This window comes from Somniosus microcephalus, chromosome 6, assembly GCF_052327205.1.
Source record: "Somniosus microcephalus isolate GS21.2 chromosome 6, FLI_Smic_1.0, whole genome shotgun sequence".
Taxonomy (NCBI): domain Eukaryota; kingdom Metazoa; phylum Chordata; class Chondrichthyes; order Squaliformes; family Somniosidae; genus Somniosus; species Somniosus microcephalus.
This window is the reverse complement of record NC_140992.1, coordinates 15709065-15726283: the sequence shown is the minus strand read 5'-3', so window position 1 is coordinate 15726283 and position 17219 is coordinate 15709065. Positions and strand designations below refer to the sequence as shown.

The 17219-nt window shown below is 47.7% G+C and overlaps 1 protein-coding gene across 1 annotated transcript; it reads left to right on the top strand.

Moving 5' to 3' along the window:
• Positions 1-14641: 14641 nt before the first annotated feature.
• Positions 14642-16958, top strand: LOC147115491 (ras-related protein Rap-2b). The gene is made up of 2 exons (XM_085989759.1): positions 14642-15908; positions 16578-16958. Exon 1 carries the CDS (start codon positions 15313-15315, stop codon positions 15862-15864), a length of 552 nt encoding a protein of 183 aa, XP_085845885.1. The 5' UTR covers positions 14642-15312; the 3' UTR covers positions 15865-15908; positions 16578-16958.
• The last annotated feature ends 261 nt before the right edge of the window (positions 16959-17219 follow it).

Below are 17219 nucleotides of genomic sequence, written 5' to 3'. Positions count from 1 at the left end.
GCTCGCCTGGTGATAGTGGTGCATGGGAGGGGTTAAAATTAGGCCTGAGGCCGCTGCGTTGCCGCTGCGTTACCGCCCCCCCCCCCCCACCCACCCTTTTAAATTCGGGGCCAGAATCTTGCACACGTGCAGCTTCGACCAGTCCTCCGACTCCACCCACCAAATAAACAGGGTGGAATCCACAGCTCCCAATCACCTCAACACATGACAGCACCAGACAGGCTCCAGAGAAGCTCAGATTGGGCTGGGGGACCTTGGGTTGCCAACCCTGATTGGACGTATTCCTGGAGGGTTTCATCACATGACCTTTTGCCTCCAACCGCCCCACCCCACCCTGCCCCCACACTCCCGCCATTGGCCCAACCTCGCGGCACATTGGAAAGCAAACAGACCCTTTGTTGTTGTCCATTGGATTAATCTTGTCAAACAATCTTTCCCCACCCCCCACCCCTCTCCATCCCCAATATTTTTACAACTAATAGATGAAAGTGTTGAAAGAAAATGCCCCCTAATTATGTTTTTCTCCCGGGTGTTGCTCCCAGCGGTGTCGTTGGAGTCTAATCTTCAATTCCTGAGACTCCAGGCCAATCCTGGGGGGTTGAAAACCCGACTGGGAGCCCAGGAGGCGAAGGGTTAAGAGACTGTGTGAATTTTTAACTGGTGTGAATCTGACTCACTCTCTGTGTTTGTTTTCTCTCGAAGGTGATCGACCTGGAATGCCGAAACCAAAAAGCGACGCAGACAGCTGTCTAAAGTTTGTAGGTTTAATTACCTCGGTAAGCAAAGGTGGTTCTGAGCTATGGTATGTGGCAATGAAAATATTTGCTCTATAAGGATTTTTTTTTAATGAAAGCATATCTCCACTTACCTAATAGGCTGTGGTTATGCTTCGGCAGCATTTTCCTAACCAATTGAAATGGTTTTATTCTTAAAGGGGCACCGTCTTAAAGCGGCATCGTCTTAAAGGGGCACTGTCTTAAAGGGGCACCGTCTTAAAGGGGCGATAGCAAAATACTGCAGATGCTGGAAATCTGAAATAACAACAGAAAATGCTGGAAAAACTCAGCAGGCCAGGCAACATCCGTGGAGAGTGAAATAGAGTCAACGTTTCGGGTCAAACCCTTTGTCTAGTCTGGATAAGCACAGGAAATGAAATAGATTAAAAGGCTGGGCTGGGAGAGAACAAAAGAGAAGTGAAGAGACATTAAGAGGTATTCAAAACGAGACGAGATGGTGATAGGACTAGTGGCTCTAGATTAGGTGTGAAATGCGCTGGCAGAATGGGAGACAGCTGTCATGTGGGAGAGAAAGAAAGCCGGGGGGGGGGAAGGGCCAAAGCAAAGGTGTGGATAAAAAATAAGTAAAAATGTAATGGGGGCCGAGGTTATGATCTGAAATTGTTGAACTCGATATTGAGTCCGGAAGGCTGTAAAGTGCCTAATCGGAAGATGAGGGCCACTGTCTTAAAGGGGCACTGTCTTAAAGTGGCACTGTCTTAAAGCAGCATCGTCTTAAAGGGGCACCGTCTTAAAGGGGCATCATCTTAAAGGGACACCGTCTTAAAGCGGCACTGTCTTAAAGCGGCACCGTCTTAAAGGGGCACGGTCTCAACAACAATAACTTGCATTTATCTCGCACCTTTAACATAGTAAAACATCTCAAGGTGCTCCACAGGAGCATTAGCGCTGTGCAAGTGACCTCTGCTAGAAAGAGCGGAAGTGTGCTCGTCAGGCGAGGAGAGAACCGGGTTCAGCTCTGACGCCCTACGTACTGGGATAGACTTTCCCAAGTGACCATTCTCTATGTGCGAGCTTAGACAGTCAGTAGTATCACAACAACAACTTGCCTTTATACAGCACCTTAAAACGTCCCAAGGTGCTTCGCAGGAGCGATTATCAAACAAAATTTGACACCAGGCCACATAAGGAGATATTAGGATAGGCGACCCAAAGCTTGCTTTAAGCTTAGGTTTAAAGGGGTGTTTTACGGGAAGAGAGAGAGGTGGAGAGGTTTGGGGAGGGAATTCCAGAGCTTAGTGGCTAGACAACTGAAGGCACGGCCGCCAATGGTGGGGCGGGGGAAATCGGGGATGCAATTTATCTTCTGCACAAAGTCTCTCACACCCAGCGCTCCAATCCTTCTCATCCCATTAACTCGGCTTCAATCCTGAACCTTGTTTTCAAATCTTTCCACAGCTCTAACCCCCTTCCTGCTTGGGAAATCCAGCCATCTGTCCCAGTTGGCACCCACTCTTTCCTTGATTCTGAATTGCCGCTCTTTCCCCGTCCGTTATATTCCACCGTCAGTGGCTGATCATTCAGCTGCCTCGTTCCTTCTGCCCTCGGGAGTTTTCTTCCACCACCCCCCCCCCCCCCCCGCAAACCACTTTGCCTCGCTACCACTCTGTCTCTCTCTCTGCCTTCAAAAAAAAAGTCTTTACTCAAACCTTCTGTCTCCCCTGTTAAATTCCACAACTTCCTGTTTTGCTCTCGGCCTCTCGCTCGTAAAGCTCTCAGGTGTTTTTTTATGTGAGGTGTGTCGTAAATATCAAAGAAAGGACTTGCATTTATATAGCGACTTTCACAACCTCAGGAAGTCCCAAAGCACTTTACAGCCAATGAAGTACATTTTGAAGTGTAGTCACTGTTGTAATGCAGGAAACGCGGCAGCCAAATTTGCGCACAGCAAGCTCCCACAAACATCAATGACCAGATACAACACCTGCCCTTTTACCTCCTCCCTTCCCACCGTCCAGGGCCCCAAACGCTCCGTCCAGGTGAAACAGCGATTTACTTGTACTTCTTTCAATTTAATACACTGTATTCGCTGCTCAAAATGCGGTCTCCTCTAGACTGGGGAGACCAAATGCAGATTGGGTGATTGCTTTGTTGAACACCTCCGTTCAATCCACAAGCGTCCCCCTGAGCTTTCGGTCGCCTGTCATGTTAATTCTCCGCTCCACTCCCACTCTGACCTCTCTGTCCTCGGCCTCCTACAATGTTCCAACGTAGCTCAACGTAAGCTCGAGGAACAGCACCTCATCTTTCGATTAGGCACTTTACAGCCTTCTGGACTCAACATTGAGTTCAACAATTTCAGATCATAAGCACCGCTCCCATTTTTTCGGACAGCGGGCGCTGGTAATGTTTCTGCTGTTTATTTAATCACAGCTGCCTTCCACCCTGTCACAGACCTTCCCTTTTGTTCTTTCCTTCCCCTCCCCCCTTTCCCTGCCTCTATACGTGTTTAAAAATCTGTTACATCTCTAACATTTTCCAGTTCTGACGAGAGGTCATCAACCTGAAACGTTAACTCGGTTTCTCTCTCCACTGATGCTGCCTGGCCTGCTGAGTGTTTCCAGCATTTTCTGTTTATATTATCAACGAGCAGATAATCTGTTTCAGTGATGGTTGAGGGATAAATTTTGGCCACATTCAAGTTGGCAGCTTTGCGGAAACGTGCTTGCCAAACATTTTTGTTTGGGAAGGAAGAGAAGCCAGAGGTAATGTGTGTCGTTTGGTAGAAAAGGTAAGTGACGCGCTGACGTGCTCCAATGCAACTTGCTTCATCGTGTGTTTGTAAATAAGTCAAAAGAAAACTTGTTCATAAAGAGATGGACATTTCCAAAGTGTCACCCCCACTCTCATCGCCCCACCCTTGGCAGCCGTGCCTTCAGCCGCCGAGGCCCTAAGCTCTGGAATTCCCTCTCTAAGCCTCTTTTGCTTTCTTTCATCCTTTAAGACGCTCCTTAAAATCTACCTCATTAACCAAGCTTTTGGCTCGGTGTCAATTTTTGCCAGCACTCCTGTGAAGCGCCTTGGGAGATTTTACTACGTTGAAGGCGCTATATAAGAACATAGGAACATAAGAAATAGGAGCAGGAGTCGGCCACTTAGCCCCTCGAGCCTGCTCCGCCATTCAATGAGATCATGGCTGATCTTCTACCTCATCTCCACTTTCCTGCACTATCCCCATATCCCTTGATTCCCTTAATATTCAAAAATCTATCAATCTCTGTCTTGAATATACTCAACGACTGAGCCTCCACAGCCCTCTGGGGTAGAGAATTCCAAAGATTCACCACCCTCTGAGTGAAGAAATTCCTCCTCATCTCAGTCCTAAATGGCCGACCCCTTATTCTGAGACTGTGACCCCTGGTTCTAGACTCCCCAGCCAGGGGAAACATCCTCCCTGCATCTACCCTGTCAAGCCCTGTAAGAATTTTGTATGTTTCAATGAGATCACCTCTCATTCTTCTAAACTCTAGAGAATATAGGCCTAGTCTACTCAATCTCTCCTCATAGGACAATCCCCCCATCCCAGGAATCAGTCTGGTGAACCTTTGTTGCACTCCCTCTATGGCAAGTATATCCTTCCTTAGGTAAGGAGACCAAAACTGTACACAATACTCCAGGTGTGGTCTCACCAGGGCCCGATAAATACAAGTTGTTGTTGTAATCACAAAATGCAATCCTCAAAATCCCAGAAGCCAACATAATAAGAACAAGGATATGACTCATTCGGTCAGAATCAGTGGATGGCTCTAATTGTCAATGGAGTGAACTGTGGGATGTCATCCCTAAAATACCGGTGAAAGTCCCGTCGTGCCAGCCAGTAAAAATGGAATTTGACTTTAATCAATCACTTTAAACTGGTCATTTGGCTTATCAACTCAGGGTTAGCTATAAATAAACTGCCACATGATCCTCTCTAACTTTTACCGCTGCACAATAGAGAGTATCCTGACGAACTGTATCACAGTATGGTATGGCAGCTGTAGCTACTATGACCAGAAAGCCCTGCAGCGGGTAGTCAAAACTGCCCAACGCATTACCGGCACCCGGCTACCGACCATAGAGCACATATACCAGAAACGCTGTCTACGGAGGTCACGGTCCATCATCAAAGACCCTACCCACCCCAGCCACAGTCTGTTCGCCCTTCTGCCATCTGGGAGACGCTACAGATGCATTCGCACCCGTACGACCAGATTTAGGAACAGCTTCTTTCCCAGGGCTGTCATCCTACTGAACTCCACAAATAAACTCTAAAGCCTGCACATCTGCCAATGCACTTTATTATGGTTATATTTATGTTAATGTATTACAAGCCAAATGAATGTTGAATGTTTAAATGTCTTAATCTAAATGTACACTCTCGGGAGCCGCAAGCCTACATTTCGTTGTACTGCACTTGTGCACTAACAATGACAATAAAGTTGATTATGGTTATGATTAACTGAATAACTTTCGCAAAATGATGATTCAATGAAGAAGAAATTTTAAGACAGAGAGGCAAACGTAAGGAGCTAAGCACACGAGTGCTGACTCCAGCGATTATACATATGGCTAGCCTGTTTCATTCCTTGGTGTGTGTGTGAATTGTGTCCTACACCTCTCACCGTACCCCTGCCTAGCCATTGACAGCACTGGGACTTGCTTGTGAAGTTAACTCTTGGGTTCTGCAGGACTGCACTGACGCTATCATCTGATGTCATCCAGGGACAAGCAGTTGGAGTGAGGGGAATGTCACAAACTGGGTCTTTAGTGAGGGATGGGTTAAGGTTAAGTAATAAGGGAATTCCTGTGTTACCATCGAATAACCACCGACACTTACTTCATCAAACGCATACGAATTTCATAACTGTCTGGGGACTTGTTTAATTTGCCAACACAGATGGTCGCTTTTAAGATCTTAAACCTGTACATACATCACAAACCATACAAAAGGTGCTCTTAAAGGGGTATCATCCCCAATAAAGTGGTTAGGGCAGCATGCTCGCAAACAGGTGACAATGATATCATTTATGTAGGGCCTCACCCTGAATGTTAACCTGCATGTTCTGCTTTCAGCTGCTGATTAATCCACTGTACATTTCAGGCACTTCCTGCTTTTATTTCGCAATTCACCTCAGACATCCCTGACATTGCAAAACATGAGAGTGTCACAGGAAGGTAATTATCTCATTTATTTATGATAAATCATCAGGGGGAAATGATACTCCGATCTTGCATGCTCATTCTTATCCCACGTCACTGACATCTGGGCGTTGCTTTTAACCTGGTGTATTTTTCAGTGCATGGTGGAGTTTCCTTGGAGCTGGGGTGCTTGACCACGGCCTTTGCCCCTTTTCTGACATGGCCAGCTCCCCCCCGGGGCAGCATCAGGTGGCGCGCGGCGGTCTGGGTCTCCCGGGTGCTGGCGGCCAAGTACTCGTCGCAATGGGCCTCACCCGCCGTGCGCTCGAAAATATTGTTCACAAAGGTGGTTGTAATGCTCCTGACCTTGGGGCAGAGGCCGGTGTTGGGGGGTGAACCTGCTTCATCATCACCTGGTAGATGTAGCTGGAGTAAAACCCTCCTTTCTCCACCTTCTCCGCTTCTTGCCGCCCTGTGCTGCGACTTCACTTGTAGTTTTCTTGGTGCCCTTCTTGGGGCGCTGGTTTCTTCTCCCCAGAAATTGTCACCTTCACTTTCAGACACAGAAATTTAACCTGTGCGTATGTTAATGCGGTTGTTAGCACATTAGGTTAAAATAGTGTATGAAGGAATTATACACGAATGTGTTAACCATTGGTCAACCAGAGGGTTTAAACCCTTAGATGACCCCCCCGAGACTTCAGGCGTTTGTTTTGCCGATTTTTGTGTGACACTAGGGTGGGCAGGGGTGGGAATTGGGGCAGGGTCAAGTCATCCCAGATGCCTGCCCATTTTTTTTACATCCGGTTGATTTTCTAGCATCATTTCCGCCAGATGCAGGAAGTACTCTTTGACCTCATATGTCCCATTTTCCGCCATTACCGCCTCATTTATGTTGGATGTCAATTGTGTATAAGACGGGCATCCAGTGTTGCTCGGCTACAGAAAAGGGGGACGTATACCATGCAAGTAGATAGGAGCTTTCCCGGTAGCTGCCCTCTTATTTTGCCATCTCCGACTCCCTCCATTTGCAGGGTTACAATGACTTCCTCCACTTTTAAGGTGGGTGGTGGGGGGGGTGATAGGTAGGTCCGACCTCTGTCCACTTGAGAAAGATTGTAAAAAAGTTAAATCAACCTTTAGGTATCAGGACAGACTGCACAAACTGAGGTGTCGGTAAGAAGCCCATAATGGGTATGATGCACCATGCAATTAGAGTCCACTTGAGGCTTTGAGTGTGGTGATTGCATGAAATACATTAAAGTAAAGGTTCTTGAGCACTGATGGTAAGCAATTCAATCACTTTAACACTGTAAGTGTCTGCCATACTTTGTGCAAGATGCTGCTGCCTTCTCTTACCTTGTCTGCCCATGTAAGGTCCTTAGGGGGAAAAATTGGATGGTGCCCAGGGTGCTAACGTCGTCAGGGCCTGAAATAGTTTGTGCCCCTCCGCCAGAAATTCTGTAGTAGCGCCCCAAACAGGAGGTGGGGCGCTACTGGAAAGCGCTCCGCCTCCTTCTTGGGGCGCTACTACTGAAGTTTGCGGCACTACGTGCAACCGCGCGACACGTGGCAGCACGTCACGCCACGTCATTGCAGGCCTCTTCCCCTGCCCAATTAGACCACCGGGGAGTGGGGTGACATGAAAACAGCCCGGCACTCCTCTCGAGCGATCGTGGCCGGTTCCCCGCATGAAAAAGGGGAAAGGGGGCAGGTGCTGGCAGTTGGCCAAAATAAAAATGGCCACCCGACACTTGCCCGTTAAGTAGCGGCGTCGCTGCCACTGAGAAAACGCCCCCTGATCCTGTCGGACACATCGTCCAGCGATAGGTATGGGGACGCAAGGGAAGTTTGCGGCTGGGACGCGAGCGGGGGACTGCACGGCGATGACATCATCGCCAGCAGCTCAGCGCCACAGGGCGCTACCGGCTATCTCCGCCGCTAATCTCCCACTGAATTTCACGGGAGGCGTTAGCGGCGCAATGCCCGGGCATTGGGGATTTGTGCCCCTTTAGCGCCCCCGGGGGTGCTAACGAGAGGTGTAAATCAACCCAATTTTTCTCCCCTAAACTTTTACGCCACTGAGTTACCATACGTGGGGCGGCAATTTCACTGCTCACTGCCCTGGTCACCTGCTGACATGCTGGTGTCTATGACCTAAACAATGTGTCCATCCTCTGCCTTGGTTCAGCTGTGGCTCACTGGGTAGCACTCTCGCCTCCGAGTCAGAAGATCATGGGTCATAGTCCCACTTCAGAGACTTGAGCGTATAATTTAGGCTGACATCCCAGTGCTGAGGGAGCGCTGCACTGTCAGAGGGACCGTCTTTTGGATGAGACATTAAACCGAGGCCCTGTCTGCTCTTTACAGGTGGATGTAAAAGATCTCATGGCATTATTTTGAAGAAGAGCAGGGGAGTTCTCCAGATCTATTATTCTGGATGGATGAGAAAGTATTCACCAAATGGCCTCCCTCATCTGCATCGATTTTGCGATCTTGACCTTGTGACCCGACCTCTGGAGACACAAGGACACTGGAGACATGGATTTTCCTGGGTCTCGCAAGATGCCATCAAATTTCTAATTAAAACGGCTGCCTCCCTCTTTGCCACAAGGTATGCGGGTCTCTGAGTCTCCAGTGGACCTCGATTAGGAGCAGCAACACCAGCTTAAGCCAACAAGAAGCAGCGGTGCCTGAAGGTTGCAGCTCTCCAGTTGAGCGTCACTCCAACAACAACTTGCCTTTATATAGCACCTTGAATGTAGTAAATAGATCCCCAGGGCGCTTCACAGGAGCGTTATCAATCAAAATTTGACACCAAAACACATAAGGAGGTATTAGGACAGATGACCAAAAGCTTGGTCAAAGTAATGGATTTTTAGGAGCATCTTAAAGGAGGAGAAGACTCGGAGAGGCGGAGAGGTTTAGGGAGGGAATTCCAGAGCTTAGGGACTAGACAGCTGAAGGCACGGCCACCAATTAAAATCGGGGATGCACCAGAGGCCAGAATTGGAGGTTGCACAGATATCTCGGGGGGGTTGTGGGGCTGGAGGAGGTTACAGAGATAGGGAGGAGCGAGGCCATGGAGGGATTTGCAAACAAGGATGAGAATTTTAAAATTGAGATCCCCCAGGGACCCATTGTGAGGATCTGAATTACTTAAATTTATTTCCCTTTTCCCCTGGACTCAATATGAGATCATGATGAAATCTGGAATCTACTCTACATCTACAGTATGTTTATGGATGGGGGGTGAAGTAGGGGGTATGGGGAGAGAAGACTGTCTGTTAAGTGTTTCTTCTTCTTTGAATGTTAACTCACGTGTATTGATATCACTGAGACAAGATACTTGCAATTATAAAGACAGTAATTAAAAAGAAAAGACTTTTTCACGGTCTCAGGATGTTCCAACGTGCTTTACACACCAATAAACTACTATCTTTTTGAAATGTAGTCATTGTTGTAATGTAGAAAAAGCGGCAGCCAATTTGTACACAGCAAGGTCCCACAAACAGCAATGTGATAATGACCCGGTCATCTGTTTTAGTGATGTTGGTTGAGGGATAAATATTGGTCACAACTCCCATTTCCTTCTTCAAAATAGAGTCATGGGACCTTTTACATCCACCTGAGAGGGCAGAAGGGGCCAAGGTTTAACGTCGCTTCCAAAAGACAGCATCTCCCACAGCACTGCACTGAGAGTATCAGCCTGGATTATGTGCTCAAGTCTCTGGAGTGGGATTTGAACCCACAACCTTCTGACCCATAGGTGAGAGTGCTACCCACTGAGCGACGGCTGACACCTATATAGTAAAGTGATGGGGCGATTTAAATGTGGATGACACCAAATTGGGGGGAGGGGGCAGGGATAATCAATACTGAGGAGGACTGCAACAAGTTACAGGAGGAAATAAAAACAGAAAATGCTGGAGAAACTCAGCAGGTCAGGCAGCATCTGTGAAGAGAGAAACAGAGTTAACGTTTCAGGTCGATGACCTTTCGTCAGAACTGGAAAAAAGCAGGAACTGGAACAGATCTTTAAGCAAGTGTAGAAGCTGGGAAAGGGGGGAGGGGATGAAAGAACAAAAGGGAAGGTCTGTGATAGGATGGGAGGCGGAAGAGGTTAAGAGACATTAAGAGATATTCAAGGCAAAAGGAGACGGTAATGGGACAGGTTAAGAAACAAAGGATGGTTCTAGATGAAGTTACAGGAGGACATTAATAAACTTGCAGAATGGGCATATAATTGGCAAATGAAGTTTAACACAGATAAATGTGAGGTAATACATTTTGGTAGGGAAAATAGGGAGGTCGCTTATCACTTGGAGGGTGTGAGTCTGGGTGGGGTAGAGGAACAAAAGGATCTAGGAGTACAAATACACAAATCACTAAAAGGCCATAAAAAAGCAAACCAAGCACTAGGGTTTGTTTCTCGAGGGATAGAATTGAAAAGTAGGGAAGTTATGCTAAACCTGTATCGAACCTTGGTTAGAGCACACTTTCAGTATTGCGTACAGTTTTGGTCGCCATATTATAAAGAGGATAGAGAGGCACTGGAGAGGGCGCAGAGAAGATTTACAAGGATAATACCAGAAATACGAGGGTATACATATCAGGAAAAGATGAACAGGCTGGGTTTCTTTTCTCTTGAAAAATGAAAGCTGAGGGGTGACCTAATAGAGGTCTTTAAAATTATGAAAAATGTTGATAGAGTGGATACAGAGAGAGTGTTTCCACTTGTGGGGAAGAGCAAAACTAGAGGCCATCAATATAAGATCGTCACCAAGAAAGCCAATAGGGAATTCAGAAGAAACGTCTTTACCAGAGAGTGGTGAGAATGTAGAACTCGCTACCACAGGGTATTGAAGCGAATAGTATAGATGTATTTAAGGGGAGGCTAGATAAGTATATGAGGGAAAAGGGAATAGAGGGTTATGCTGATAGATTTAGATGAGGAAAGACGGGAGGAGGCTCGAGTGGAGCATAAACACCGGCACGGACTGGTTGGGCCGAATGGCCTGTTTCTGTGCCGTATATCCTGTGTAATCCTGTGTAAAATAGGCCAGGTGCAGTACTCCATTCACCTCTGTATCAATAAAAACCGCAGTGTAACTTCAGGTGTGAAGTCCCCTGGATCAGACTTTAGCAGGGGGCCGGGGACCAGTTTGTATTGGTCTTGCACAATATAACACTGGGCCATCTGGAAACTTTTTAACTTTTTTTATATATCTGGTAGCAGAGACCTGACATTAAGTATCCAGAGAGTGACATTGAGGGAGCATGCTAACTCAGGCCTAGTGTCATTAAAACACCTACTAATCTCAAGCATGTAGTATCATTGTTCCCTGAAACCTTTTATAAATGTTCAGCCCCTCCCACACCTACTGAAGTCACTGATACTTTTTGGGGCCAACAGATTTCTGTCACCTCGCCCAAGTGCCCATTCTTCATTTGATAAATCCTTCCGTGGTCTCGCCCCTTCCTAGCTCTGTAATCTCCTCCAGCCCTAAAACCCTCCGAGATCTCTGCGCTCCTCCAATTCTGGCCTCTTGAGCATCCCTGATTTTAATCGCTCCACCATTGACGGCCGTGCCTTCAGCTACCTAGGAGCTCTGGAATTCCCTCCCTAAACTCCGTCGCCTCTCCACCTCTCACCATCCTTTAAGACGCTCCTTAAAACCTATCTCTTTGACCAAGCTTTTGGTCACCTGTCTCCTTTATGACTCGGTGTCAAATTTTTGTCTGAATTCGCACCTTGGGAAGTTTTATTACGTTAAAGGCGCCATATAAATGCACGTTGTCGTTTTTATTGATTCTATACTGCCTGTCTCAGCCCGTACATAGAGAATGGTCACTTGGGGAAAGGATGTTCGACCGCATAGGGCATCAGAGCTGAACCCGGTTCCCTCCTCGCCTGACATGCACACATTCCAGCTGAGTTCACTTGCACAGTGATCAGGGGGCAGGAACCCTTGCTGATTTATCCACTCCCGCGCTTAGGGGCACTAAGGGAGGTTGTCAGCCTGGTGCCCTTGGCTGAGATCAGCTAACAGCAGAGGTTGGGAATCTGCACAACTTAGTCGCACAGCAAGCATGTCCCCAACGAGCCTCAGCTAAAACGTATGGGCCGACCCTTCACTGTTGGTGATGTTAGAGGGTGACTGTTTAATGCATTTGTAAGACAATTCTCTGGCCCGTTCTTTTAACAAAGGGTTTTTATTTAAAATGCATTAATGCCACTAGTAAAGATCAGAGAAAGGAGGGCCACGCAAGCTCATTAAATATTCAACCTCTAACAGGATAAACGCTCTGCTCTGCCTGTCCCTGGCCCAGGATGAGAGGACACACAAATGTTCCCGCTAATATTTTTTTTTGGTGCACGGTCCCTTTAACCGGCTGCGCGGCCCATTCAAATTTTCACGCATGAACGGTTTCTTCCATTGAAAAGCCGGTGAGCGGCCTGCGCGGGACCTCCAGACCGCTGCGCGGCCGCGCAGCTTAGCGGGAACGTTGGGACACAGCGGGAAATTGCCTTCCACCAGTCCTTGAATTTCCGTCCATTAACGGAACCAATCTGATAGCGGGTCTTAGAGGGTTTTATTCTGAGGACAGGTTGCATAAACTTGGCTTGTATTCCTTTGAGTTTAGGAGATTGAGGGGTGATCTGATCGAGGTGTTCAAAATGATAAAAAGGATTCAATAGAGTAGATACAGAGAAACTATTTCCTCTGGTGGGGGAATCCAGAACAAGGGAGCGCAATCTTAAAGTTAGGGCTGGGCCATTCAAGGGTGAAATCACACAAAGGGTAGTGGAAATCTGGAACGCTCTCTCCAAAAGGTTGTGAATGCTGGGACATTTGGAACATTCAAGACTGAGATCGAAAGATTTTTGTCAGGTATGGTAATAAGGGATATGGAGCAAAGGCGGATAGGTGGAGTTGAGGTACAGATCCACTGTGATCTCATTGAATGGTGGAACAGGCTCAAAGGGCTGAACGGCCTCCTCCTGTTCCTGTGTTCCTATCTTTACACCAATGTCACTAAGATACCTCCCCTCAACCAACACCAAAAACAGGTTAACCCTGAAAATTCATCACTGGACGTACTGGTATTTACTGATTGTCAAAACAGAACCAACGCTTTAACTGGCAGCCAATTTTAGTTTGTTGTGAACCCATTGTCTTAACGGAGGCACTTGTCAGAAACTGGCGGTTATTCTGTGGCAAGTGCTGCTTAATGGTTCAAACAATAGAGGAAGCTTCATCCCATCTGCCATTTGTGGGATCTTGCTAGGCGCTATACTTTCTGTCCCGTTCACCTGCATACCAACAAGGTCTGAACTTCAACATTAATTCATTGGCTGTGATAAGCTCTAGAATCTAATTTATTTAGAATTATAGAAACATTCAGCACAGAAGGAGGCTATTCGGCCCACCATGCCTGTGCCAGCCCTTTGAAAGAGCTCTCCAAAAGCTATGCAAAATGAATGTGTCACAGGTGCTGTCTTTCGGAGAGATATTAAACTGAGGCCTTCGTCTGCCCTCTCGTAAAACACTGCACGGCACTACTTCGAAGAAGAGCAGGGGAGTTCTCCCCGGTGTCCTGGCCAATATTTATCCCTCAATCAACATCACAAAAAAAGCAGATGATCTGGTCAATTATCACATTGCTCTTTGCGGGAGCTTGCTGTGCACAAATTGGCTGCCGCGTTTCCCACATTACAACAGTGACTACGCTTCAAAAATACTTCATTGGCGGTAAAGCGCTTGGTGGCACCCTGAGGTTGTGAAAGGCGTAATAAAACAACAACAAACTTGCATTTATATAGCGCCTTTAACATAGTAAAATGTCCCAAGGCGCTGCACAGCTTGGTCAAAGAGGCAGGTTTTAAGGAGTGTATTAACGGAGGAGAGGGAGGTTTAGGGAGGGAATTCCAGAGCTTAAACCTAAGCAGCTGAAGGCACGGCCGCCAATGGTGGAGTGCAGGTTTGGGGTAGGGATTTGCAAGTCATAGAATCATAGAATGGTTACAGCACAGAAGGAGGCCATTTGGCCCGTCGAGCCCGTGCCGGCTCTCTGCAAGAGCACTCCAGCTAGTCCCACTCCCCCCGCCCTTTCCCCGCAGCTCTGCAATTTTTTTTCCTTCAGGTATTTATCCAACTCCCTTTTGAAAGCCACGATTGAGTCTGCCTCCACCACTCTCTCAGCCAATGAATTCCAGAGCCTAACCACCCGCTGCGTTAAAATTTTTTCCTTCATGTCACCTTTGGTTCTTCTGCCAAGTCAGTCTTTCTTTCTTTCAGAAATTGTAAAACGCCTCCATCACCCTTTAGGGTGTGTATATTTCAAGAAGACTTTTCTCTCTCTCTCTCTCTCTCTCTGAGATGATGATGATTCCAGGGATGAGGGATTTCAGTTACGTTGATAGACAGGAGAAGCTGGGGTTGTTCTCCTTGGAGCAGAAAAGGTTGAGAGGAGATTTGATAGAGGTGTTCAAAATCACGAGGGGTCTGGACAGAGTAGATGGAGAGAAACTGTTCCTATTGGCGGAAGGGTCGTGAACCTGAGGACAGAGATTCAAGGCAGACATGAGGAAAAACTTTTTTTTTAGTGCAGCGAGTGGTTAGGATCTGGAATGCACTGCCTGAGAGGATGGTGGAAGCAGATTCAATCGTGGCTTTCAAAAGGAGGGGGGAAAAAAAACCCCGCAGGGCTACGGAGGGAAAGGGCGGAGGAGTAGGACGAGCTGTCGAGGTGGTGTTGGAGTCCCAGCATTTATTTGCCAATGCGGCTCCCTCCGGCTGCTCTTGCACAGCCTGCCTTGTGTGCTGTCAGCATTCTGTGAGCATGGGACCCAAAGGTTATTTTTTGTTTTTTTTGCAGTTGCCCCTTTAAGAGATTAAGCTCCTCCCCGCCGGTGCAGTTTCCAGGCTGATGCCGATGTGTTCACGCCCTGTGCAGAGCCTTGTGTGTGTCAATGGGAAGCCAGAGCGTGGGAGAGATCGGCCCGCTTCACTCTCGCACTGCAGCGGGCAAGGACTGAAGTGGGGGGGAAGGCTGAGCCAGCCGGAGGGAGTCGCATTGGCAAAATAAATGCTGGGACTCTAACACCACCTCGACAGATTGGAAGAAGACTGCAGCAAGCACACCCGGCATCGGATTTAAACAGGGGGGGGGAGGGAGGGGAAGGCACACACACACACAAAAAAAAAAGCAGCAAGGATTTTGGGGGGGCTGTAATTGCCCTTGTAGCTTTCACTTGCAATTTCAGGTCAATTTCTTGCTTCTGGTGGTGGGGAGAGCGGTCGCTGACTTACAACACACACACACCCCAACAACAGGAAGACAGACAGACAGACAGACAGAAAGAAAGGAAAGTGGCTTCTGCCAGACCATGAGAGAATATAAAGTGGTCGTTTTAGGGAGCGGCGGAGTGGGCAAGTCCGCCCTGACGGTGCAGTTCGTGACCGGCTCCTTCATCGAGAAGTACGACCCGACCATCGAGGATTTTTACAGGAAGGAGATCGAGGTGGACTCGTCGCCCTCGGTGCTGGAGATCCTGGACACGGCGGGCACCGAGCAGTTCGCCTCCATGCGCGACCTCTACATCAAGAACGGCCAGGGTTTCATCCTGGTCTACAGCCTGGTCAACCAGCAGTCCTTCCAGGACATCCGACCCATGCGCGACCAGATCATCCGCGTCAAGCGCTACGAGAGGGTGCCCATGCTGCTGGTGGGCAACAAGGTGGACCTGGAGGGCGAGCGGGAGGTCTCGTTCGGGGAGGGCAAAGCCCTGGCCGATGAATGGAACTGTCCCTTCATGGAGACCTCGGCCAAAAATAAGACCTCAGTGGACGAACTGTTCGCCGAGATCGTCCGGCAGATGAACTATGTGGCTCAGCCCAATGGGGACGATCAGTGTTGTTCCTCCTGTGTTGTCCTGTGATGAGATTTCTATATAAATATATATTATACATTATAAAAAAAAAGGTGAGACTTTTTTTTTTCCTTCTTGGAGATTTGTTAACTTTTTTTTGTTAATCTCAGGTTCCCCCTCCTTATTTTTTGTTGTGGGGGCAGTAAAGCAAAATAATTTATTTTTTAAAAATGTGTTTTTTTTAAAAAAAGGATGAGATGCTCATGTGATGGTTGTGTGGGGGATGGGGAGACAGATCTCTAACCCCCCCTCCCAGTTATGATGCTACTTCCAGGAAGGCAAGTTGCAACCAGCAGGCTTCTCTCTCTCTCTCTATACTCACCAGTAAAGGACAGCCTCCTCACTTAAAATGGTGGGGCTGATAAGCTGCATGTGTTTGCTAGGCAGAGCATTCAGTGTTGGTCCCTTGTGTGTCTGTGTATGTATGTATGTGAGTGTGTGTGTGTATTTTGTGGAGGGGGAAAATGGGGTGAAAGCGAGTTAGCAAGACACATATTTGCATTAAAACCTCTTTTAACTGTAAAGGGGCAAGGGGGGGTGAGAATAAAAGATTTATTTAAGGACATTGTATTTGGTCTTTTGTTCACTGCAAGGTGGGGGGGGGGGGGGCGCGGTGTGCGGTTTTAAGTGAATCTTAAGTCTGGTGAATTATTTAATGATTATGATTTTTTTGCCACCCCCTCCTCCACCCTCCCCCCCCCCCCACCCCCCCTCTTCCACAGGCACAGAATTTCTATGCAAAGTTGGAAATATGGATATTTGGCATCCCACCTCTCGTGGCACCCACCTAACTTGGAGACTGTGCACCAGATGCCACCCAGTATGGATCAGAGCTCCATCTTACTGCTGTTTTATTTGTGGGGCGGGGGAAAAGTACTTCTATTTTTTGTTGAACTGCTGTGACTTAATTTTTCGCCTCTTCTTTCCCCCTCCCCTCCCCTCCCTCCCTCCCCCTACCCGCCAACCACCCCCACCCAGTGGAAAGAAGGGGGATGGTAGGGCCAATATATTTAACAACAAAAAAGTGACTGGTATTTTTTTGAACGGTGTGCTGTGAATGTGCTAACCATAGACTTGTACAAACAAGGGGTGGGGGGGTGGGGTGAGGGGGAAAAAACGAACTCGACAAACGGCAAGCCCTGGAGGGTGCAGACAATAACTGAAATCTGTGCTGTGGTCCACAAACCTGATGATCACAGGCCACCAACCACCCTTGTGTCTAGTGCCTTTGAGACTCCGCTGTCAATGCAGTACGTGCCAATCTGTGAAAGCCTCCACACTATCCCATTAGCTGTCGGTGCAGAAAAAAAAAAGTACTTAACAAAATTTCCTTCGAGTGTTCCCACACAAAGCATGGCAAGACT

Coding starts and splice junctions, on each gene's coding strand:
- LOC147115491 (XM_085989759.1), top strand. CDS start 15,313: ATGAGAGAATATAAAGTGGTCGTTTTAGGGAGCGGCGGAGTGGGCAAG.